General features: G+C 39.0%; 2 protein-coding genes across 3 annotated transcripts in view; one reads left to right on the top strand and one right to left on the bottom strand.

Annotated features, from left to right (window-relative positions):
- The window catches only part of LOC119566874 (WAS/WASL-interacting protein family member 2-like), a 140,284-nt gene extending 134,777 nt beyond the window's left edge, over positions 1-5,507 (top strand). Inside the window, exons 4-5 of one of the 2 annotated variants that reach the window (XM_043551257.1) lie at positions 2,569-2,644; positions 5,388-5,498. The gene's annotated coding sequence lies outside the window, so the exon portion shown is untranslated. Of the gene's footprint in view, positions 1-2,568; positions 2,645-5,387 lie in introns of both variants that reach the window. The other variant, XM_043551256.1, reaches the window with a different exon arrangement.
- Positions 1-21,696, bottom strand: part of MYPN (myopalladin) — a 106,576-nt gene that overhangs the window by 70,130 nt on the left and 14,750 nt on the right. Inside the window, exons 2-4 of the mRNA XM_037905846.2 lie at positions 20,230-21,174; positions 5,367-5,542; positions 2,535-2,586 (exon numbers count right to left, since the gene is read on the bottom strand). Coding sequence (XP_037761774.1) covers positions 2,535-2,586; positions 5,367-5,542; positions 20,230-21,173 — 1,172 coding nt within the window. The 5' untranslated portion in view covers position 21,174. The remainder of the gene's footprint in view (positions 1-2,534; positions 2,587-5,366; positions 5,543-20,229; positions 21,175-21,696) is intronic.

Raw genomic sequence — 21,696 nt, 5'->3', positions numbered from 1 at the left:
AAACAGAAACAAAACAAACAAACAAAAAAGTTGGTACAGTCACCAAGCTGAAAAATCAATTATTTGCTCAGCTCTAGCTTCATGTCAATTCCAAAATTTGAGGAAGATTCATGAACCAAGCCAACCTGAGTCATTTGAGGCTGTATGTTCCTCTCTATGGTACTGGCTTTGACTGACAATTTGGCAGCCAAACTGCCAAAAAAGGCTAAGAAATCATTGTAGTAAGGTTTGGAGTTAAAGAACATCTCAGTGGTTTCAGCATTCAAAGTTGATGCAACCAGGGATGCTTTGATGTTTTCAGCATATACCTTGGCCTCCAATGTGGTGACCAGATGGCACCTCTCATTACAAGCCTGGAAATATACAGGCTGAAATCATGTTAGGGGCTTCAAAATATTCAGGAAGTTGCTTATGTGGGGAGTAGTTTGACAAAATGGTGGTGGAATCCTCAATTAAATTAAAAAAGACCTTACAGAACCCTCTTAACTCCAAATCCAGGAAAAGGAATAGCTGGTCTTATTACAGTCTATATATCCTTTTCATGACTACTCCTCTAATTACAGAAGGCAAGACTATTGCAAAAGCAAATGGCCCAAGGCTAAGCCTGAAAGGGGAGAAACAAATCTTCCTGCAATACAAATTCCAACACTAGATATAATGCCTCACTTGTTCAGCAGAGTTCCTGCATTTTCCTGGAGTTATGCCTAGATAAAATGCCTTCCCACTGTGAGGATGGAGACACAGAGTCTTGTGGTGAAAGAGGTTCCATGTTGTTTGTTAAAATGCAGCTCAACCTATTCCTGTCCCTCTTCATTGCCAAAGAATGGCCTCTTGACAGGTGATGACAATCAACTTTGATGACATCTGGCTAGAGGCATCAGCTTGTCCTTTGTCTTCGAGGAACAGGTTTACCCACTCCCCATACTAGTCTGATAAATACATTTCAGTCATAATTTTAGCTTATGTTCATAATTTTACTTTATAATGGACCTTCGCAGGCAGAAGAGGATACAGGTATACCCTTTCCTGGGCAACATTCTAATCAGAGACCCATCAAAGGAGGGGCTCGCTCAAGCGACTCAGTCACTGATCCAAATGTGGCAACAGCATAGATGTATAGTAAATTTCTGAGTCATCTTCAACTATCTCAGTGCTTCATTACAGTTGTTCAGCTATTGCATCTCCATAAGGTGCAGCAAGCTTTGTCTTGGGATTTGAACATTGTGCTGCTCAATGCCTTAATCCAGGTGCCCTTTGAACCTACGAAATCAGTTTCATTGTATTAATTGACTATCAAAAGACGTTTTTGATCGCTATCACTTTGGCAAGAAGGTTGTCAGAGTAGGGAGCTTTTTCAGTTGATCCATCCTGCTGCAAGTTTCACAAAGATAAGGTGAATTTGAGAATGGATCCCACCTTTATTCCAAAAGTAGATTTGATTTTTCATTGAGCACAAGAGATCTCATTGCCTTCTTTTTGTCCACATCCGTCTCATCCAAAGGAGAAGCTATGGCATTAGCTGAATGTAAGGAGAGCTTAAAAGTTTTGTCTGAAAAGAACTGCATAAGAAAAACACCCTTACTGGTCTTATTTCATCCAAAAAAAAAAAAAAAAGTACCAAGGCATCAGAATCATCAATTTCACAGTGGATATGCTGATGCATTGCTGAGGCATATAGAGCAAAACAATTCAAACCTCCAGTGGGCACCAGAGCTCACTTAGTACAAGCGCTGGTGGCATCATGAGATGAGAAAGGGAGGTCTCTTATGATGAAATCTGTAAAGCTACAACATGGTCATCCCTGTATTCATTTACCAAGTTTTACAAGATATACACAGTATTCAGCTGATGCAGATGTTGACAGGCAAGTCTTGCACGCTGCAGTGCTTTCATAGAGTAGGGGAATCCTTTTCTCTCAGTGACATTATTTTGATCATTCCCTAGGAATTTTGTTACTGTTGAGAAAATCACACACTGAGGATCTATGGAGCTAGCCCTGAGAGAGAATTGGAGAATTTGTGGTTGCTTACCTGACAATTTCCCCTTCTTTGAAGGGATAGGTCCATGGATCCAGACCTCCTGAAAAAGGGAGATCTTTTAAAGTTATGGTTACAGTTCTCTGCAGTAGTAAAATTTTTCTTGCTGAGTATTATTTTTGCAAGGTGCTGATGCAGAACGAGAGATTCGGGTTTTTTGTTTCAGAGTCCAGAGTCCAGAGGGGCTAGCTTTGGAAGCGTCTTGAAACTGTGGGGGTCCCTGGAAAGTGGGGGTAGTCTTTTGTAGTCTTTTGTCAAGCATCCAGTCAACTTTTGGTTCTGTACTTTATGGCTACAGACAGGTGGTGACCCACATTGAGAATCTGTGCACCTACCACTTTGAAGAAGGGAAACTGCTCACTTAAACAACCACAAATTCTCCCATTTTATATTTTAGAGGTTAAAAATATTTTAAAAACTTTAAAAACTTAAAAATCACACACCTACTTTTTTTTTTCAATAAAATTTTTGGAATATCTTAACGCAAGCAATACTTACTGATCCATTTCTTCTGTGCTAATTTCACCTTCAGATTCAGAAGAGGAGGCACCTGTGGAAGGGAAAAACATTTCACATGGAATCAAAATTTTCAGCAATTTGTCTAGCAAGTACGCAAACCTCCATTATTAGGATTTCTTATATAGCCTTTTAAAATTAGGATTATAAAGTTAAAACAAACCAAAAGATTATGTGCAGTAAAAATGAAGTAATACAGTACACTGAATTAAATCCAACACTACTAATGATAAATCTTGGTCCAATACAGATTTGAAATGGGATGGATTCAAGTGAGGAAAACAGCATCTAAAGTGAATGTCTGGCTCGATGCCCCACAATTCCTCCTTAAAATGTCACTAATATCTAAATCTTTTGACTGTTCTATGCTCTGTGGCACATGCCTTTGGAAGTATTGTGTGGTCAAATAAGAGCTTATACTTAGATGTTTGGTATTACTATCACAAAAACATCAGGGACCTGTAACCACATCTAGTATTCTTCGGGTTACTGGTTCCTCCTCCAGCCACTGCCCATTTAGCACTGTTTTGGTAAGAGGAATCATAGCTCCATTTGTCAGTGGCCTGGTACTCAAGACAATATCTGACTCTGCTTCCCTTGTGATCAGAATCTGTTTTTTTCTTTGAGGTGCCTAGTAGAGAATGTCTCCACCTAGCGGTGTCTCCTATCCAATTCCAGTTGTCTTTTATAAAAGCAGATTGTGGCCCAAATCTGGAGAGGTAGTAAGCGCCTGCTGAGTACCCACAACTCCCACTGTTTTAAGTGGGTGTTGCAGGTATTCAGCACTTCCCATGATTTGTCTCTTCATTGGCAAATTATAGAAACAGAGAGAGAATATCATTAAGGGACAGTTTGTGATACCTTTATATTGAGTAGTACCTTCCTCCGCAAACAGTCTCATTGAGTTTAACGGGAGTAGTCATGGTGTAAGATACACATTAGCAAGAGTAAGGATCTCACAATCTGGCCCTAAATACAGTAGCATGTACAAAATACATAGAAAATGGAACTACAGCAGGTTTTGCTAGGTTTGGCAATGTAATATTACATTGCCAAACCAAGTAGAAGGCACATATTTATATCCCATAAATACTCTTACAATTTAAATATTCAATTTTGGAACCAAATAGATACAAGGAAAAACTTTACTCCACATAAATATCAAAATGTATATTAAAATCAATATTCCCATTCCAGAGCAATTTTTAAAAATGTAATGATTGGAAGTAGTAAGATAAATAACTGAAAACTTGAAAACTATCTTTCCATTATATAAAAATAAGAGAATACACCCATGGAAATATATTATTACAATTAAAATGACTGAAAAAATAGAATAATGTTGTTATTCTATTACATTTTATGAGACTTAAATCACAAATGAAATTGGGGTAACAAGGTTTAAACTTTGCCTTTGACCCTTAGGACAGAGTTGAGTAAAACGTTGGGATGAGCCATTAAAATAAACTAAGATTATAAGAGTCCTTTGTTAATTCAGGGCCTGAATCAACTGAAGAGCAATTAAGTTTACAAAAGAGGTGCCTCTTTATTCCCATAAACAATGAAAAGGCTCTAGTTAGGTGACCCTCATTCTATCTACACAGAAATGTAGATCCCAAAGTGAGACGTCTTTAACCAATCAGAACCCAATAAAGGGTTACTGTCTGCTTGATTGAAGGCCTCCCTGTTCTCTCCCGTGCAACCACAAATATTAAACTGCATGTTAATATTTTTGCACAATTTTATTTTGTTTTCCCATTTTTCTCCAAAATGTGGCTCACAAGGCTGAAACCAAGCAAAAGTGTAAATGTCTGAAATAGAAGGTAATTTTGCCCTACATGAGCTACAATACAAGAGTTACCTCGTACTGAGATTTCTTTATTGTCGGTAGTAGTGTTACAGCCAGTGTTTAGCCAGTTAATAGTTTTTGGCACCAACAGCAGCTGACCAGTTAGGAGGGGAATAGTGCCAAACTAAGTTAGGTCATATAACTCACAATAAACACACACTCTTAACAAAAATATGACATAAAAACCCCTTCTGCTTAGAGTCTGGAAAGAGAGAGAGACCAAGATCCTATGAATTTCTTTTAAAACTTGTGAGGCCCTCCAGCTACTATGATAATGGGTCCAGTGTAAAAACCTAGCCATGATAGACAGAACTCACTTTAAGCTAAATGGCTTGGTTTTGGAACATAAGGATGGAAAATATGAGATAAGGGGCTTAAATCTGAGAAAACAAATACATTCAGTTTCATTTACAGTACATATTATATGCAGATATAAGGATCAAAGTATGTGTTGGACTTGTTTGAATACAGCTACAAGTTGGGGATAACAGGTTAATCTCAGGCTACATTTCAGTTTTCCTTGTTGAAATAATAATTATTGCCAGAACTATCATATTCCTCAAATGTTTGTGCAACAAGTGTGAGAAAAACAGATTGATGGGGAATTAGACACATAGGTTGAGTTTTCTTTTTTCTAGAGGAGCTACAGAAAAGAACTATAGAGCAGTATCACAATCTCAGCACTTTTAGTCCCTGATCTTATAATGAGATCTGCAAGAGGTCCTGGATCTGAGTTTGTTGCAGGCTCAAGGCTTAGTAAAAATGTATTTAAAGAGCAATAAGAATACCTATATAAAAGAACTTTCAGAGAGAAAATGATAAAATGTATTAATAGACTGGAATTGTTGACTTTCCGCTGATCAGCTGTGCAGCAAACCAGTAAATTTAGTGCTAGTAAATAAAACACATCTTTCTGTTTTTAAAGATTTATGATCAGTTCATTTTGCAAAGATTTATAATGTTACCTTCTATGTATATCTCTGCAGAAGTTGAGTCTGTCCCATAGATGTTTGAAGCAAAGCAAGAATAACGTCCGGTGTCCTCTTCAAAAGCTTCAACTATAATCAATGAGTGCAGATCTCCTGACTGGATAATGTGAATATCTGGTGAGTTTTCAAGCTCCTTTCCTTCACTGTACCACCTGCAAGGCAAGATTACAGTTTATCATAACAGAAACTTGACAACCAGAAGGCAGTTTAACAACAAAACAGATGGCTTATTGCCCTAAGCAGAGAGATACCTTAGGCAAATTAAACTGACAGTTGAAAGAATAAACCATTGATTGTTTTTGGAACACATAATTAGAGCAATTAATAGAGCTACAATCTCTAGAGTACTTATATCTATTAACATACTAGTTTATGTCAGACAACAAAGAGGTATTTTTCCAGGTATAGGGATCTCACTGCTAACATGACAGGGGAAGAGAATAGAGTCCTAATTTGAATTCAGCTTCAGTTTCTCATTACGTCATATGAATTACATTAGATTTACTTCAAAAACATTATGTAATGTACAAATGTACATTAGTTTTTGGACATATAGAAAAATCTAATCTCAAACTTTCAAGCATCTCTTGACTGACTCCATTTCACTAGCTTGTTTACGTAAGTATCTTATCATTCAAATAGCATACCTTTCTGATAGCTGTTACGTGTGGCCTGGGGATTGGAAAGATTGACTGGATCACTGTACAGTAGTAAAGATTGTTATTCTTCCTTGTTTTTTGTTGTGGTATCCATGTTTCTGGTACATGTGTTTAACAACTTTTTAAAAAGATCAGTGCAGTTATGAAAGTCCAAGAGGGAGCAGATAAGATGGGTTACTCTGTGTGGGCCAAAGGAGGTGGCGCCTCATCTGCCTTTCCAGCACGGCTAGGCCCAACCCATAAAGTTCAGATCCAGATCTGAACTCATCCAAAGTTTGGGAGTGTTCAGGTCTGGTGTTTTAGTTCAGACCCATCTGTACTTGCCTGGTATAAATTCCTGATATAGAAATTTCTCTTAAACTTCATCCCTGTAAAATGTCGTGTTCAGCTTGGAACAAAGTAAAGAAAAGGACTGGAATTTAATTTAACATGACTCTTTACATTGTCATGTGTTGCTGCATATTTGTGACCACTTGATGATTACATTTATAAGGTTAATGTTTATATCCCAAGGAAAAGAAGCTTTCTTCCACATTATAAGACATCTCCATGGACAGGTCTTCTCAGGGGCAGATGGCCATTCAGGCAGCTGGACCCTAAATTCTTCTCTAGGTCCTGTTGCTCCATTTGCCTTTTAACCCTCATTTATATGCTGCAGATTACACTGGGTGTGAACCTGAAATCCCAAATCCAATTTCTCATGTGAAAACAGGGATTTCACAACATTTCATTAGACACTTAGAGATATCAATTTTCTTCAGCATTTCAAAGAGCCAATGCAGTAGAAGATACAGGAAACAAAGGAGCATGTCTAGATTTTGTTCGAAAAGCAGCACCTCAGAAGGCAGCTCCATGAGATAGGCAATCTCAGCACCAATCAGCTCACCCTTACGCAAACAAGCTGGAGGAGAGAGGAGGTCATCCTGCTGCCCTGTAATGATGTGGAGGGAATGATGAACGAAGGTAAAAAGCAGCTGGGTTTCACTCCAAAGCAAAACTCAGATTGATGGAGGGTGGGGAGAAGGAAAGGTACTATGGTTTATTGAAGTCAGGAATTAAAAGTTCTGGGTAAAGTGCAGAAGCATCTGTTTTTAGATATTGAACTAAACTAATTCTGAACTATAAACCTTTTGAGGTCTGTCCAGTTTATCCAGCCCAATGCTTTCCACATATATGCAATACTGTTTCTTACAAGCAATAGTTGTATTTTCTGTTTTCTGCCATTTTTCTAATTAACTCAAAGAAATAATTAAGACTGGTTGAGTAAAGTATTCAGTGGATATTATTCAGTGAATTCTGATTTTTTTCAAATACATTTGATTGTCAAATAACATAATTCCCTGAAAATATGCACTTAGTGTGCAGTGGCAGTCAAAAAAGCTAACAGAATGCTAGGGGACCGTTGCTCAGGCATCAATGTTCCCTTTAATTTTTTACATTCATGCACAGAATGAATTTTGTTATGTGACCAATATGAAGGTGATGTGTCAATAACAAAATTCATGTGGTGAGGGCGGGGCTGAGGGGTTCGGAGTGTGGGAGGGGGCTCAGGGCTGGGGCAGAGGGTTGGGGTGCGGGGGGGTGAGGTCTCTGGCTGGGGGTGCAGGGTCTGGGGCGGGGCCGGGGATGAGGGGATTGGGGTGTAGGAGGGGGCTCAGAACTTGGGGGGTGGGGCCAAGGGATTTGGTATGTGGGAGGGGGCTGTGGGTTGAGGTAGGGGGTTAGGATATGGAAGGGGGTTTGGGCTCTGGGCTGGGGGTGTGGGCTCTAGACTGGGGCTGGGGATGAGGGGTTTGGGGTGCAGGAGGGGGGGTTTAGGCTGGGGGTGGGGCCGAGGGATTTGGTGTGTGGGAGAGGGCCGTGGGTTGAGGCAGGGGGTTAGGACATGGAAGAGGGTATGGGCTCTGGGCTGGGGGTGTGGGTTCTGGGCTGGCACCAGGGATGAGGGGTTTGGTGTGTGTGGGGGGTCTATGCTGGGGGGTGGGGCCGAGGGATTTGGTGTGTGGGAGGGGACTTCGGGTTGAGGCAGGGGTTGAGATGTGGGAGGGGTTGAGGGCTCTGGCTGGGGGTGCGGGCTCTGGGATGGGGTTGGGGATGAGGGGTTTGGGGTTCATGAGGGGCTCATGGTGTGGGGGGGACTTAGAGCTGGGCAGGGGGTTGGGGCGTGGGCTTACTTCAGGCGGCTCCCGGTCAGTGGCACAGCAGGGCTAAGGCAGGCTCCCCACCTGTCCTGGCTCCGTGCTGCCCCCCGGAAGTGGCCAGCAGGTCCAGCACCTAGGTGGTGGGGGTCGAGGGGGGTCGGGCGGCAGGAGGCTCCGCATGCTGCTCTCGCCCGCAGGCACCGCCCCCAGGTCCTATTGGCTGGTGTGGCTGGCCGCGGAGCTGGGGCTGCTCCAGCAGTGGCTGGTGAGGCTGACTGCGGGGCTACACGAGCGGCTGGCTGCAGAGCTGCTCCAGCAGCAGCTGGTGTGGTGTCTCCAGGTCTGCCTGAGCTGCTGGCCCCAGGGCTAGCTGCTTGGGAAGCCCTGGGGTCAGCCACACCAGCCACTGCAGAAGTCACAGAGGTCTCAGGAAGTCACGGAAACTCTGACTTCTGTGATCTCCATGACAGACACGGAGCCCTACTGATTGAGGTCTATATAATCATGAATGGCATGGAAAAAGTGAATAAGAAAGTGTCATTTACCCCTTTCACGTAACAGAAGAGCCAGGGGCACCCATTGAAATTAATACGCAGCAGGTTTAAAACAAAGGGAAGTACTTTTTCACACTACTCACAGTCAACCTGTGGAATTCATTGCCAGGGATGGTGTGAAGGCCAAAAGTATAACTGGGTTCAAAAAAGAATTAGATAAGATAATGGAGAATAGGTCCATCAATGGCTATTAGCTAATATGATCATGGATGCAAGCTCATGCTCCAGATGTCCCTAAACCTCCAAAAGCTGGGACTGGATGACAGCAGATGGATCACGCAAAATTGCCCTGTTCTGTTCATTCCCTCTGAAGCATCTCGCATTGGCCACTGTCAAAGACAGGATACTGAGCTAGACGGATCATTTGTCTGACCCAGTATGATTGTTCTTATGATTTAACTCTTCACCCAGCTCTAGAAATAATTCAACTAAGTAAAAGCTGTATACAAGCCACTGAGCACAAGCAGATATTATCAAAGAACTGGCAAGTAAAACTATATTACAGCAAATTTAAATTCATTGTAGAAAACCTTAGGAAAGACTTTCAAACAATAAACTATACTGTGCTTGCATAGTGTGTCTTAGCACACATCATGAGGGTCAGATCATTAAGAATTTGTTTGTACCTCAGATCTTTAAGCATATGACTAAACAAATAAAATTGCTTACATTTAACACTTTAGTTGCATTAGCATGTTGGAAGTACTGCATTTCAGATCAGTTTGGGGTGTATATCAGACAGTATATAAACTCTGGATCCCCAAAAGATCTTCCTGAGAAAAGAAGGGTAAGTAGCCTATACCATTGAAAGATGAACTCTAACAGAATTATGTGCAGACTGATAAGTGAGGCCTGAGGGAGCTCTGTAACAAACACAGCATGATAGGCATGCAGGAAGAAGTGGAACTTCAATGTTTATTACATAACTGAGATGCAAACTAGTTACTATTTGTGCCCCATAAATCCTAAAAGCCTAATGTGAGGACAGGGTATATTCCCTATTATTTTGAATAAGACATAGTATAAGCTATACCTGTCCAATTAATTGACTTTGAGTGTTCAGTCCTGGAACTTGTAAACTCTATCTATTCTGCAGGGGAGTTTCTGCCTTGCAGAGTGAACTCAATTGCCTACCACACTGGCATCCTGTTAGAAAGACACTCCTTTATAACCGCAGAGTAGGATTTCAAGGCTGAATGACTGTATGTATCAGTTTTGTGCCTTTAAGTGTCAGTTTTACCTATCCACTTTCACAAATTACTAGCCTCTACTGTAACAAGCACTATAAACTGATTTAATGAATAAGTACTTACAAATTTAAAACCACCAATTACAACTGACAAATATGTAAGCATATATAAAGAAAAGAGCCCTGTAACATAATTTTGTTACAACAGACTGAGAATAGAGAGAACTTTGACATATACTCAATTTTCACTTCCTAAATTTTTCACAGATGAAATACAGATTTGCTTATGTGAAATATATTCACGTTGTTTTTGTGAAATTTTGCCATTGAGAAAATGGCAACATTTTATGCTCACAACCCTGATCTCTTAGTTGGTCATCATCTAGGGAAGACTTGGATCACATTCCTGTATCCCTTCCAGTCCTGCTTTGCTCATTTTCTTGGGTGGGCAAAATTAGATGCCCTGGCATGTTTTTTCAGTCAGCAATTTGACCAGGACAGAGCTGTGATCCAATATACTGTATTTCATAGCAACCACTGATGCTGCCTCTAAGCTTCATGGACCTTGTTAAATATGTTTCAAAACACTTCTTAAAAACTCTGTTATTGGAAGCCAAATTCAGTAGTGAGGAGCTCAGTCAGAAGTTTACAAAATACCATTATCTGCAATCGTTATTATAAAAGGAGCAGAGACAGTTACGCATTCCTTAAAAAGCCAAATGGACTATAGAAAATTTCCAAAATGGCCAAAGAGACAAATCTTCAAAATTAGTATAAAAAGACAAAGGCAGGGGACTGAAAATAAAGAAGCTTCAAAAGAAGCCTCTCTTTTAAAGGACTGATTGGGCAGCCTAGTACTATAGCTATTCTACTGGCTACAGTAAGATTATATGGTTCTTTGCTGTGTGTGTGTGTGTTTGTGTATGACAAAGCACAGACAAAGCAAGAAACACTAAAATGGAAAGGCTATATGTGCTCCTTCTGATCAACTTTTTGAATAAAATTCTATTGGGGTAGGTTGGAATTTATTCTTCATTCCATTGTTTGTCAAGTGTATTTTCATGTAAACCATTTCTTCCTATTAACTTGCATGTCTTCTGTTACAGAGCACTACAGATGACAATGTATAACTCAGTTACTGCTGTTCTTTCCTCTGCAGTTACTATTTCTCTCATCCCTTCAAAATGAGGAGCATAAGTTAGTAAAGTAAACTTCAACTTATGCTTCAGACATAGGCTCAGTTTTCCCAAGTAGTATATTTTTAATCACTACTTCCATCTTACTTAAAGTTCGTACACTAATTATTTTGAGATTACAGAAACAAAACCCAAAAAGATCAAGAGTACAATATGCCCTTGTAATTTTTATAAATAAAACATATGTTTTTACACCAATAATCCTCTCCTCACTACCACAAATTGTAAAATAACATTTTAGGAAATGTTTTAGTAGGATTTTTCATCCATCATATAAAATGTCAGATTGTGATATAATCCTTATTAATGAACATTTTATTCTTACCATTGAAATACTGTCCATGGCAGCAATGAAATGTTAGTTATAAAAGGAGTACTGACACTGAGATACGTGGCGTGACTAAAGTATCAATACTCTCTGTCACTGACATTTTATTCCTGCCACAAATTGTGGTGATAGTTCCACTACACAAGTCAGATTCACATGAAGCCCAACCAGCATCAAACACTTATGGCCAAATTCATCTCTGGCATAACTCCACTGACTTGAATGGAGTTATATCAAAAACAAGTTTGGCCCCATGGCTTAAAGAAATAAAAACCAATAAATGAGTTTTTATTAAACTCAGAAATATTTTTCAAATTAATGGAGATTATATGACTTTTAAATTTAACTACAAATTAATCAATCACAGATCTATTTTCTTAAACAAAGCAGTGCTCAAATGAACCTTTTTTAGCTATCTGTGTGTATGTTAAAGAGTGCTGTCATAGAAATTTCATGACATGCAGCCTGTTTATAGCACTTCAAATCCTCATGACACTTACAGAATGGTTGTGTGTGCCAAATCATGCAATGTGATTCATAAGTAAAATTAACTTAGCAGAGATGAGCCAAACAGTTTGGAAAAAATTTAGACCCGTCTTAGCCTGAGCGGATAAGGAGGGGCCATCTGCCACCAATACGAAGGATGTATGTTATACCTACTACTTTAGTAATTAAAAAAAAAAAGAGAGATGCAGAAGGAAGCATGGAGAGAAGTCCTCACAACCTTTAGCTCCATGAAAAGAATTTAACGGTCCTCACCCCAAATACCTATTGTATATCTGACCTGTAGCTAAAGTAAATGTGACTCACTGTTTCAGAGTTTTTTGGGGGCAGGGGTTAAATTGTAGTTCAAATTAACTTTTTAAACTATACATGCTTTGGAGCAAGGCAGTCGTTTTCTATGTGTTCATGCAATGCCTTGTACAATGAAGCTGCATCTTGGGTGGCCTCTAGGTGCTACCTCAACATAAATGTTAAATAATAATAAGCTAAGTGTTTCTCTCTAGCTGTGAACTCAGTTTTGGGGTCAGTATAACCAGATTTTGTGCTGTCATTCTTTGATTTTTCCTTTTTTTATGGCATTGCATAAAACTGATATAAAATAAAAGGGATAAAGTTTGGATACATTGAAATGTCTTTGTAGATAAGCTTAACCAACTTCACCTAGTGATGTGCTTAATTTCTTAAATCTTCCTGAGGCATTTGGCATTGCCTCATTTGCCACCTGTGGGCTTATTTACACTACATTTTACACACAACCATCTTTACATTAAGCCCTGGTTGCCTCAAAGGTTTGGATGGATCCGGATAAGTATCCAAATCAAAACAATCAAATCTTCAGAGGCTCACTTACCACTATTTTAAATCAGCTTCTTGTGCCACCCATCTTTCTGTCCCTCACTGATTACCCACAAATACTTGCCCAATTGGTAGATTACACTACTTTACCATTTACACCCGTTTTCTGGCCCAGTTCCACCCAACATGATTTACACTACTATTTACATTACCATTGAATTTGTTCCATAGTGTTTTATTTTTCAATTTGACTTATGAATGTCAGACATATCCAAATTCCAATCATGGACTTCTGCTCTTTTTGTATTTCACCTAGTATCTAAACTTCTTATCTCTGTAACATCATCTGACCTCCACCCATTCAATGTGGTGCTTGGTCCCCCTCTAATGGTGGTTGCTGGGCTACAGATATAGGTTGATAGGTCTGCTGCAGCGTTGGTTGACAGAGCAGGATCTTTTAGCTCAGGCAGTAGAGGCTCATACTTTTATAACCTGAGGTCCTGGGTTCATTCCTTATTGATGATGATCCACAAAGGGGCACTGTGTTACACCTTAAAAATGGCTTTCCTGTCCCTGGATGGCTGTTGTCCAAGTTTCAGAGAGAACTCCTGCAGAAGACACTGAGTGGGATTGGTTTGGCCAGTTCTGTAGTTTGTAATTTTTAGTAATTACAGTTACATAATTAACATTAAAATACAGTAAATTATTTAATTTAATTTTGCAAGTCTCTATGTTACATCCACTAAGTGTAAGAGTTCTCATTTAGAAAGAAAAATTACAATATTATAAATGCAACATTAAAATATAGATACAAAAATGTATCTATACACAACTTATCTATGTAAGTGTATCTATATATAACGTATGTATCTATAAATACATATATATATATTTATATGTATAAGTGTATCTATATACAACTTATACAAATCCATGGTATGCCCACATCTTGAATACTGCGTACAGATGTGGTCTCCTCATCTCAAAAAAGATATACTGGCATTAGAAAAGGTTCAGAGAAGGGCAACTAAAATGATTAGGGGTTTGGAACGGGTCCCATATGAGGAGAGATTAAAGAGGTTAGGATTTTCAGCTTGGAAAAGAGGAGACTAAGCGGGGATATGATAGAGGTATATAAAATCATGAGTGGTGTGGAGAAAGTGAATAAGGAAACCTTAATTACTTGTTCCCATAATATAAGAACTGGGGGCCATCAAATGAAATTAATGGGCAGCAGGTTTAAAACAAATAAAAGGAAGTTCTTCTTCACACAGCGCACAGTCAACCTGTGGAATTCCTTGCCTGAGGAGGTTGTGAAGGCTAGGACTATAACAGGATTTGAAAGAGAGCTGGATAAATTCATGGAGGTCAAGTCCATTAATGGCTATTAGTCAGGATGGATAAGGAATGGTGTCCCTGGCCTCTGTTTGTCAGAGGGTGGAGGTGGATGGCAGGAGAGAGATCACTTGATCATTGCCTGTTAGGTTCGCTCCCTCTGGGGCACCTGGTGTTGGCCGCTGTCGGTAGACAGGATACTGGTCTGACCTAATATGGCCATTCTTATGTTCTTATGTTAAAAATATCAGTTAAGTCCTTTGTTATAACAAGTACAAAATATTCTTACAATGCCACTTTTACAAACAGTAAGTCAAGTGCTGAACAAACAGAGTGTAAAGAAACTTGATCATTTACAGGGAGTAACTGGATTATTAACCCTTTTCCTTGAAGTAAACAAACAGTGAGCTGTAGCTCATGAAAGCTTATGCTCAAATAAATTTGTTAGTTCTAAGGTGCCACAAGTACTCCTTTTCTTTTTGCGAATACAGACTAACACGGCTGCTATTCTGAAACAGTTTCATGTTATACAAGTGTAAAACTTGAAAATGGAAAGGAGAAATGACACTGCAGTAAAGCCTAGGTTTTCATCACATTGCACTCTATTTCCACATGTAGTAACTGAAACTTATAACCAGAAACACATGAACAAGTCACTGCACATGGAATTAACCACATACAGTGTGGCACTGTCAAATCAGGTACAAATACATGGCAGTATGTCAATACAATTAAAAAATAAGAGAGATATGTTCAAAAGCGACTCACACCTGAGACAAGGAGCCTGTCTACACAATGAGTTAGCGTACAGCAAGCCAGGATGTGAATCTACAGTGCACGACCTTGTTCCATACTAACTGGTTGTATGGCCCTTACTACAGCACACTGGGAGTTCTGTAATGCTCTTTGCCATATTCCCATTTCAAATAGCAGTATTTCAGAGAACACTACAGAACTTTTAATGTGCTGTAAGAGGGTCCATGTAGTGAGATAGCGTGCAGCAAGCTCATATGCTGCAGATTCACACCCTCACTTGCCACACTATGCAGACACCGTGCAGACAAGTCCAAAGTTAGCACAACTTATACAGTCTTAACCAGGGGTAGATTCCCTTTTGTTTCACCTGGTACAGCTGCTGCTTATTGACGCAAGCCTCTGCACTAATGTATGGGATTCACAAATAATGTGCCCAGCTACTGGATGGGGATTCTATTAATGTGCTCTTGTATGTTCTTGCCATAATTTAGTAGACACAACAAGTGGATACTGAATACTGCTGTATAAATGTAATTTTAAAAGAATGATTTTTATTGATGTCTCAGATGGTTCTGGAGATATAAAAGCTGAGCTAAATAAGGGAATTTTGTGTTTGGGTTTAGAAGGAAATTTACAAATGAATTCTGTTGCCATCAAATAACTCATATTTTATTTGTATACATTTTCTGGGGTAAAAGTTGTCTCCCTGATACCTCATTGTTGCTATAATAACATGTTTTAAGTGTTCTCACCAGAGCTGGTCAAATAGTTTTCTAAAAATTAATGGACACTTTTGCAAACAAAAATGCCAAGTTTGGTTTGCTACGATTCGTGGAGTTGTATTATTTATTATGAACAGGTGTTCAGACAACTGCTGGGCATTTGTGAAAATATCTGTGAATCTTAAAGTTTGGCAAATTTTAGCACAAATGATTATTTGTCTGAAAATTCATACTGAAGTATGTTATTTACTATTCATTATTCATCCTTTAAAAAGAGTTTTCGTCAGCCAATCAAAGCAGAAATTATATCATGTATCTTAGCTGTTCCATCACACAATGGAAACAATGAATAGTCAAAGTGAACAGTTTATGAACAACTCAGTCTGAAAGTTTGGAGTGTTATTGCTGTGTTGGTCCCAGGATATTAGAGAGATAAGGTGAGTGAGGTAATATCTCTTTTTGGATGGACTTCTGTTGGTGAGAGAGACAAGAGACACAGAGCTCTTCTTCAGGTCTGAAAGCTTGTCTGTTTCACTCATCTTGTCTCTTATAGTCTGAAAGTTATTTCTCTAATTATTCAGCAAACATTTACAAATGAGAAATATATTTAAAGAAAATCATCACTGTATGAATAATTCACTAGGCAAATAAGTGGCTAAATTAACATTGAATCATATGCATAATGAATAGTTCAGTCAGGTCTAGTGGTCATAGAGTAAGCAGTGTCCCCTCCCTACATTACTATTTCCAATCAGATCCCTTAGGAAACTTCCAGTCCCCACCGCTCAAATCATTCAGGCAGTCCCAGGGATGAGAGGTTCAGTTCAAGACTCCAGCCTCTAATATGATAATCAGGATATTTTATCTCAAACCTCAGACTTCTTCCATCTAGCCATTGAGTCAAAAGAACTAGACTCTGTCTGATTTCTTGCTACTATTGACCATTTGGTAGCAGTTATTCCTATTAATCCATCTGTCTCTGATGGAAATTCTTTGCACCCATCTCTCTGCAGTACTGAAACTCGTTGATTTAGAAGCACTGAAATCATGATAACATTTTGGATTTAAGTTACTTGTTTAGAAAAGTGCTTGTTCAGCAGCAGTAATGACAGGCTAACATGTGAAAAGTAAATCAGTAATAACAAAACCGACATTGCAATCCCAATATCTGCTAAAAGTTAATTGACATTTACCTCAGATAGTGGCTACAAAAAGTAAATGCACTCTCAAATGCCCACATGCATATTCTTGGAAAAAGAAGATCACTATCATTTGCTTTGAAGCCCAGCAAAAACATAAATCAAAATTGTAGCTGCAGACAACCCATGATACTGTGTTCCTTTTAGGCATTCTTCTCTAGGTCATCTATTCCACCACTTTGTGTGCAGAAGGCCAGTACATTCTGTCAAGATGGCTGATACCAGCAATGTGAACCGAATGTCAAGTGATAAAGTTAGTTTCTATTCTTTCTTAATACTATCTTAACACAGGTTTATGAATCAAAAAAGGAACCTGTTGAAACAACATTTTGTGTTGACAATCATTCTTTTTTGACATCAGTGGAGTTATTCAGATTTACACCAGTGTAAATGAGGTCAGAATAACTCTAATAGATCAAACCAACATGATGGAACTAAGCACTTCTAAACCTGGAGTTTCAAAGTCCAAATCAAAACTTCCTTCAATTCAAATTCATTCAAATTTGGTATTTGGATTCAGGAATTACAGGTTCCAGGCAATAGCTTGTATCCAAACCTCAGACTAGAGGTTGTAGTTTGAACCATCTCTTCTACACAGTTTTTGAAATAGTCTTTGTAGGGGTATATTTTTAAGACCCAGGTTGTACCATAGAAACAAATTACCTTTCTGCCTCTCAAATACTCCATCAGAAGCCATGCTGTCACATCCAACATGACAATCCATGCCCTCATTCCTCAGGCTACCTTCCACTGGTCAGTGGGAGGACCAATGCGAGTTACTACTGACCCACTCTCGTATTAACTTGTGCCAGAATGTGCTACAGGCCTAGGAGTGGTGGGGGGGAAGGGGAGTGAATTATGATTTGGAGAGAAGCCATTGCCCTTCTCTAGCCACAGACTATTAAAGCAATTGAGCATTCAGAGAGGGGCTTCTGCAAGGTTAGGGGAAGGGACAAGCATTCCATGAATCCCGCATTAAGCTCTGCTTCATGAACTGCTGATAAATTCCTGCTTTCCAGAGGCTGCTGACTTTTTTGTCTCTATCTTTCTTGGCTATTAGAATATAGCTGTCTCCTCCTTGCATAACTTCACAGCCATTACATTAACCAACCACACACCTTCTTAAAAAGTGCTACCCTCAAAGTAAGCTGATCTCCAATACTTTTTCTAATCCATGGTCAACACATTTCAGCATCTACAGGCAACAAGATACCTTTTTTACTGTCATTGACAGCTCTATACACCAGGCCAAAGATACCCAATATTTTTAGTGAATTGTATGCTCAAGTCCCCATAGCTCATTGGAAGTTGGTCCACAAGTAAATTATTTTCGGATTTTATTTTTCCTGGAACTAATCACTATGAGTGAGTCAGGATCATTGTATATGGAAATGTATAATATAGACCGATGCAATCAAGCAGCACAAAATACCACATAATGCTCTCACTCGTTCTCACAAAGTTACATCTCATAGGACCCACTTGTCTGGCTCCCAGTGTGAGTCAGTGTGGGTCTTGTGGAATTTTTTAAAATATATTATAGGAAAGATCCTTGAAGGCAAAGTGCCTGGACAAGTCAGCCCCGGAGTCTTTGGAATCTGAGAAGTTAGAGATTTCTTCAAAGTAGGGAATTTGTATCTAGGACTTGGCAATGTTTCCCCTGTAGTCTCTTCAGGAAAAGCAACTCCCTTACACTACTATCTTCTTTCATCCTCTTTCTCTTCTACCAAACAAAGAGCTGAATTCAATTTGGCATTTGTGATGATGGAGGCTGAACAAGAGGAGTACAAAGAAAGGTTCAGAGGAAACTGTTAATCAGAGCAGTGAGTTTGGGCAGAAAACATACTGGAATGCACATATCTACCCATTAAGATGCTTCCCTATGATTTCAGCCTAGAAATAATATACCCCTACCTCCTCTGTTAATAACAGTCAGTTCCTGTGGAGGAAGGGCACATTATTGCCATTGAGAAACTTAGCAAGAAATTCTTTGTGGCACCATGGGTTGTGACCTGGTTGGGGGTTCAGAAGCTAGGCTCACCAAGAATAAAAATGATCTGGCAGTGTCAGATAAGAGTGGAGCCCCATACATTGCGGGACTTCTTGTCTTCTTGGAAGGATTTCTCATAGCTGAAACGTGGCCAAAACCAAAGGATTTGTTTGTAGATGCTCATTCCTTTGTCCTTATTACAGGAATGTGCTACCGTGACTGCTTCTTTCTGAGAAGTAGCAATTATTGGGGAAAAAAGCTGGGAGAGTGGAAGACAAAGATTTTTTACTACAAAAATCTTGGTATGTCTTTCACTTGATGCTGAAGCCTGTTATTCTTGTGAGAGAAATGATAAACCTAGTTGGGAATGGCGACTCTGAAGATGCAAGAAAGACCCTGCAATATATTTTAAAAGGGACTTCTAAATTATGAAGAAAATTGTAGATGACTGTCTGAGCTATTGGGCTATTTAAGATACTGTCAATATTAATTGGGAAATAAAAGTAAATAGCATGACTTTTCGTTAGAGGATAGGTTGAATTCTCCTTTCAGTCACTGATGCATCCTCATTGCAGTCACTGGGGTTGCACCCAGGTGACTGAGAACATTTAGTCTATGGGCTATCTTTAAACAAGTTTAGGTTGAGAAACACCAATAAAATCTGAGAATTTGAAGGTAAAAGTGAGAATTTTAATAAACCATTTCCCAATCTGTGTCCCTGGCATATAATGTTTAGCATTTTTATAGTGCCTTTCATCACCAAAGGTCTTTACAAACATTACCTAATTAATCCTTGACATTCCCCTGAGATGTAGGCAGAAACTATACCACGCGGTTTAGCTGTTCAACCACGTGGGTAACAAACAGTGATTAGTTAAAGCATTTCACAGTTGAAGACTCTAAGGTTACGTGACTTTCCCAAGGCTACAGAGGGAATCCTTGTCAGACCCTGTATTAGAATTAAGGAGTTCCTGGCTCCGAGTGTAATAACAGAAGAGGGGATTTTTAATCTCTTATCATTTATATTTATGCATTTATTAGTGAAAATCTCTTGGTCATACAATCCTGTACTTACTCAACCCAAATGCATTCAAACTATAGCAACAAGAATCAGGCACATAGCTATTTTCACCTGGTTCACTTTGATTAATCACTCAGTTCCCATAAAAAGAACAAATCTTTCTCAGAAAGGAGATAACACATTTTCTAATTACAGAAGTGTAGCTCTTAACAGGTATCTCCTCTACAATTCAGAGAAAAAGCATGCCCCCTAAATGTCTTAAGTTTAAACAGCAACAACCCTCTGGATGATTTAAAGAAAGCAATTGTTTTTCCTAATTAATGTTAATAACCAAGATCAAAGAATTTCTGCTACAAACTTTTAAAACATATACACAAAACCATCTTAGAGGTGTAACACATCCACCTGCCATTACAGAAATGCAAAATAGCAAAAGTTGAATATGTTTACCTGACTTCAGGTGCTGGAATTCCTACCACAATGCAGTCCAACTGCACTTTGGTTCCTTCAGGAACTTCTCTGCTTTTCAGTTTTTGTGTAAAGCGTGGTGGCTGTCCGATAGGCTCCTCAAAATATAAAGATGTGGGTGCTGCCTCTGTTGTTAAGTCTGTACTTTCTAATTGATTTATAGCTTCCAAGTTTTCCTCCTGTTGATCATTTGTTTTTTCAAGTATATGCTCTGCTTTATTATCCAAGTCTTGAGGTACTGGAATAGAAGGTCGTTCTCTCTTTTCTGACAGCTTTGGGAAACTAGGGCTACCTTCTTGAGCAGCCTTATTTTTAGATTCAAGTTTGCTCCTGTAGTTTTTGCACGTTTTAGGTCTTATTCTTTTAGATTTATGTGCTTTGAAAAGTGAAGAAAGCTCCTCAATAAAATCTGCTGCCTTGTTTAGGAATTCCTTTTTGGATTCTGCTTCAGAACCAAACTGTTGTTTCTTTAGATCCTGAGTGCTCTCTTTGGAACCTTTTGTTTCTGTGACATGATCCAGGCAAAAGTTTGAGTGGAGACCGTTGTCTGAAGTTGGCAAAACTGTGGACTGGGCCACTTGTTTGTTTGAAACTGTTTTTCCACAGTTTTTCACTTGATCAGAGCTATAATGTACATGTGTCTGTTGCTCATCCTGTTTTTCAAGTGGATCTTGATCAATTGCTTGTCTTGCCAGATTTACACTTTCATCTAATTCTTCTTGGCTCAAAAAGGCAGAGAGATCTGGAAGGTCATCTTGGCCATCTACTTCCTCAGAAGCCCCAGAAGTACTGCCATAATGGAAAGTGTGTGGAGATGCTTCTGATCTACTTCTTTCACTGTTCCCTTGATGTCTGGTTTCAGCTAAATAACTCTCTCTCAGAAGTTGAGATATTGAAGTGGAAGATTCTAAACTGTTGTCTTGCATGCTGTCAACAAAAAGGACAAATAGGACCACACCTCATCAATAGTAAATTAGTTACCAGCACAGAATTATATGTGTCTGAAAAGCAGAACACGAAGTTTTTAAATTGTACTTCTATTCTAAAAATTTTCTTTTAAAAATGGGCTCTTTTTATTAAATAGACCTGTTCTTGTGTAATTCAGAGTCAGATCTGCTGACTTTGTGAACTAAAATCAGTTTTTATTACTTTTTACTCCTGTTTAGACTTGCAGAACTATTCTATTCCCAGGTAATAGGTCAAGAGAATTGTTAAATAACTTCCAGTTGCAAAGCCTTTATGGTTGACTATGTGCAAGCCAGCTTTGACTTTTAGATTTGATGCTGAATTTGTAGGACTGACAATTAGGAGAAAAAACAAACAAACAGCTTTACGGTACTTATAAACTGAGCAACTTTGGTTTGAAACCACTGAGAGTCAATAAGTATATAATCCCACAAAGTCAATTTTTGGGGTTAAAACACACTCTAATGGCAATTTTTCATTGAA

Source organism: Chelonia mydas, chromosome 7 (genome assembly GCF_015237465.2).
Source record: "Chelonia mydas isolate rCheMyd1 chromosome 7, rCheMyd1.pri.v2, whole genome shotgun sequence".
NCBI lineage: Eukaryota > Metazoa > Chordata > Testudines > Cheloniidae > Chelonia > Chelonia mydas.
This window is presented reverse-complemented; position numbering and strand designations above follow the sequence as displayed.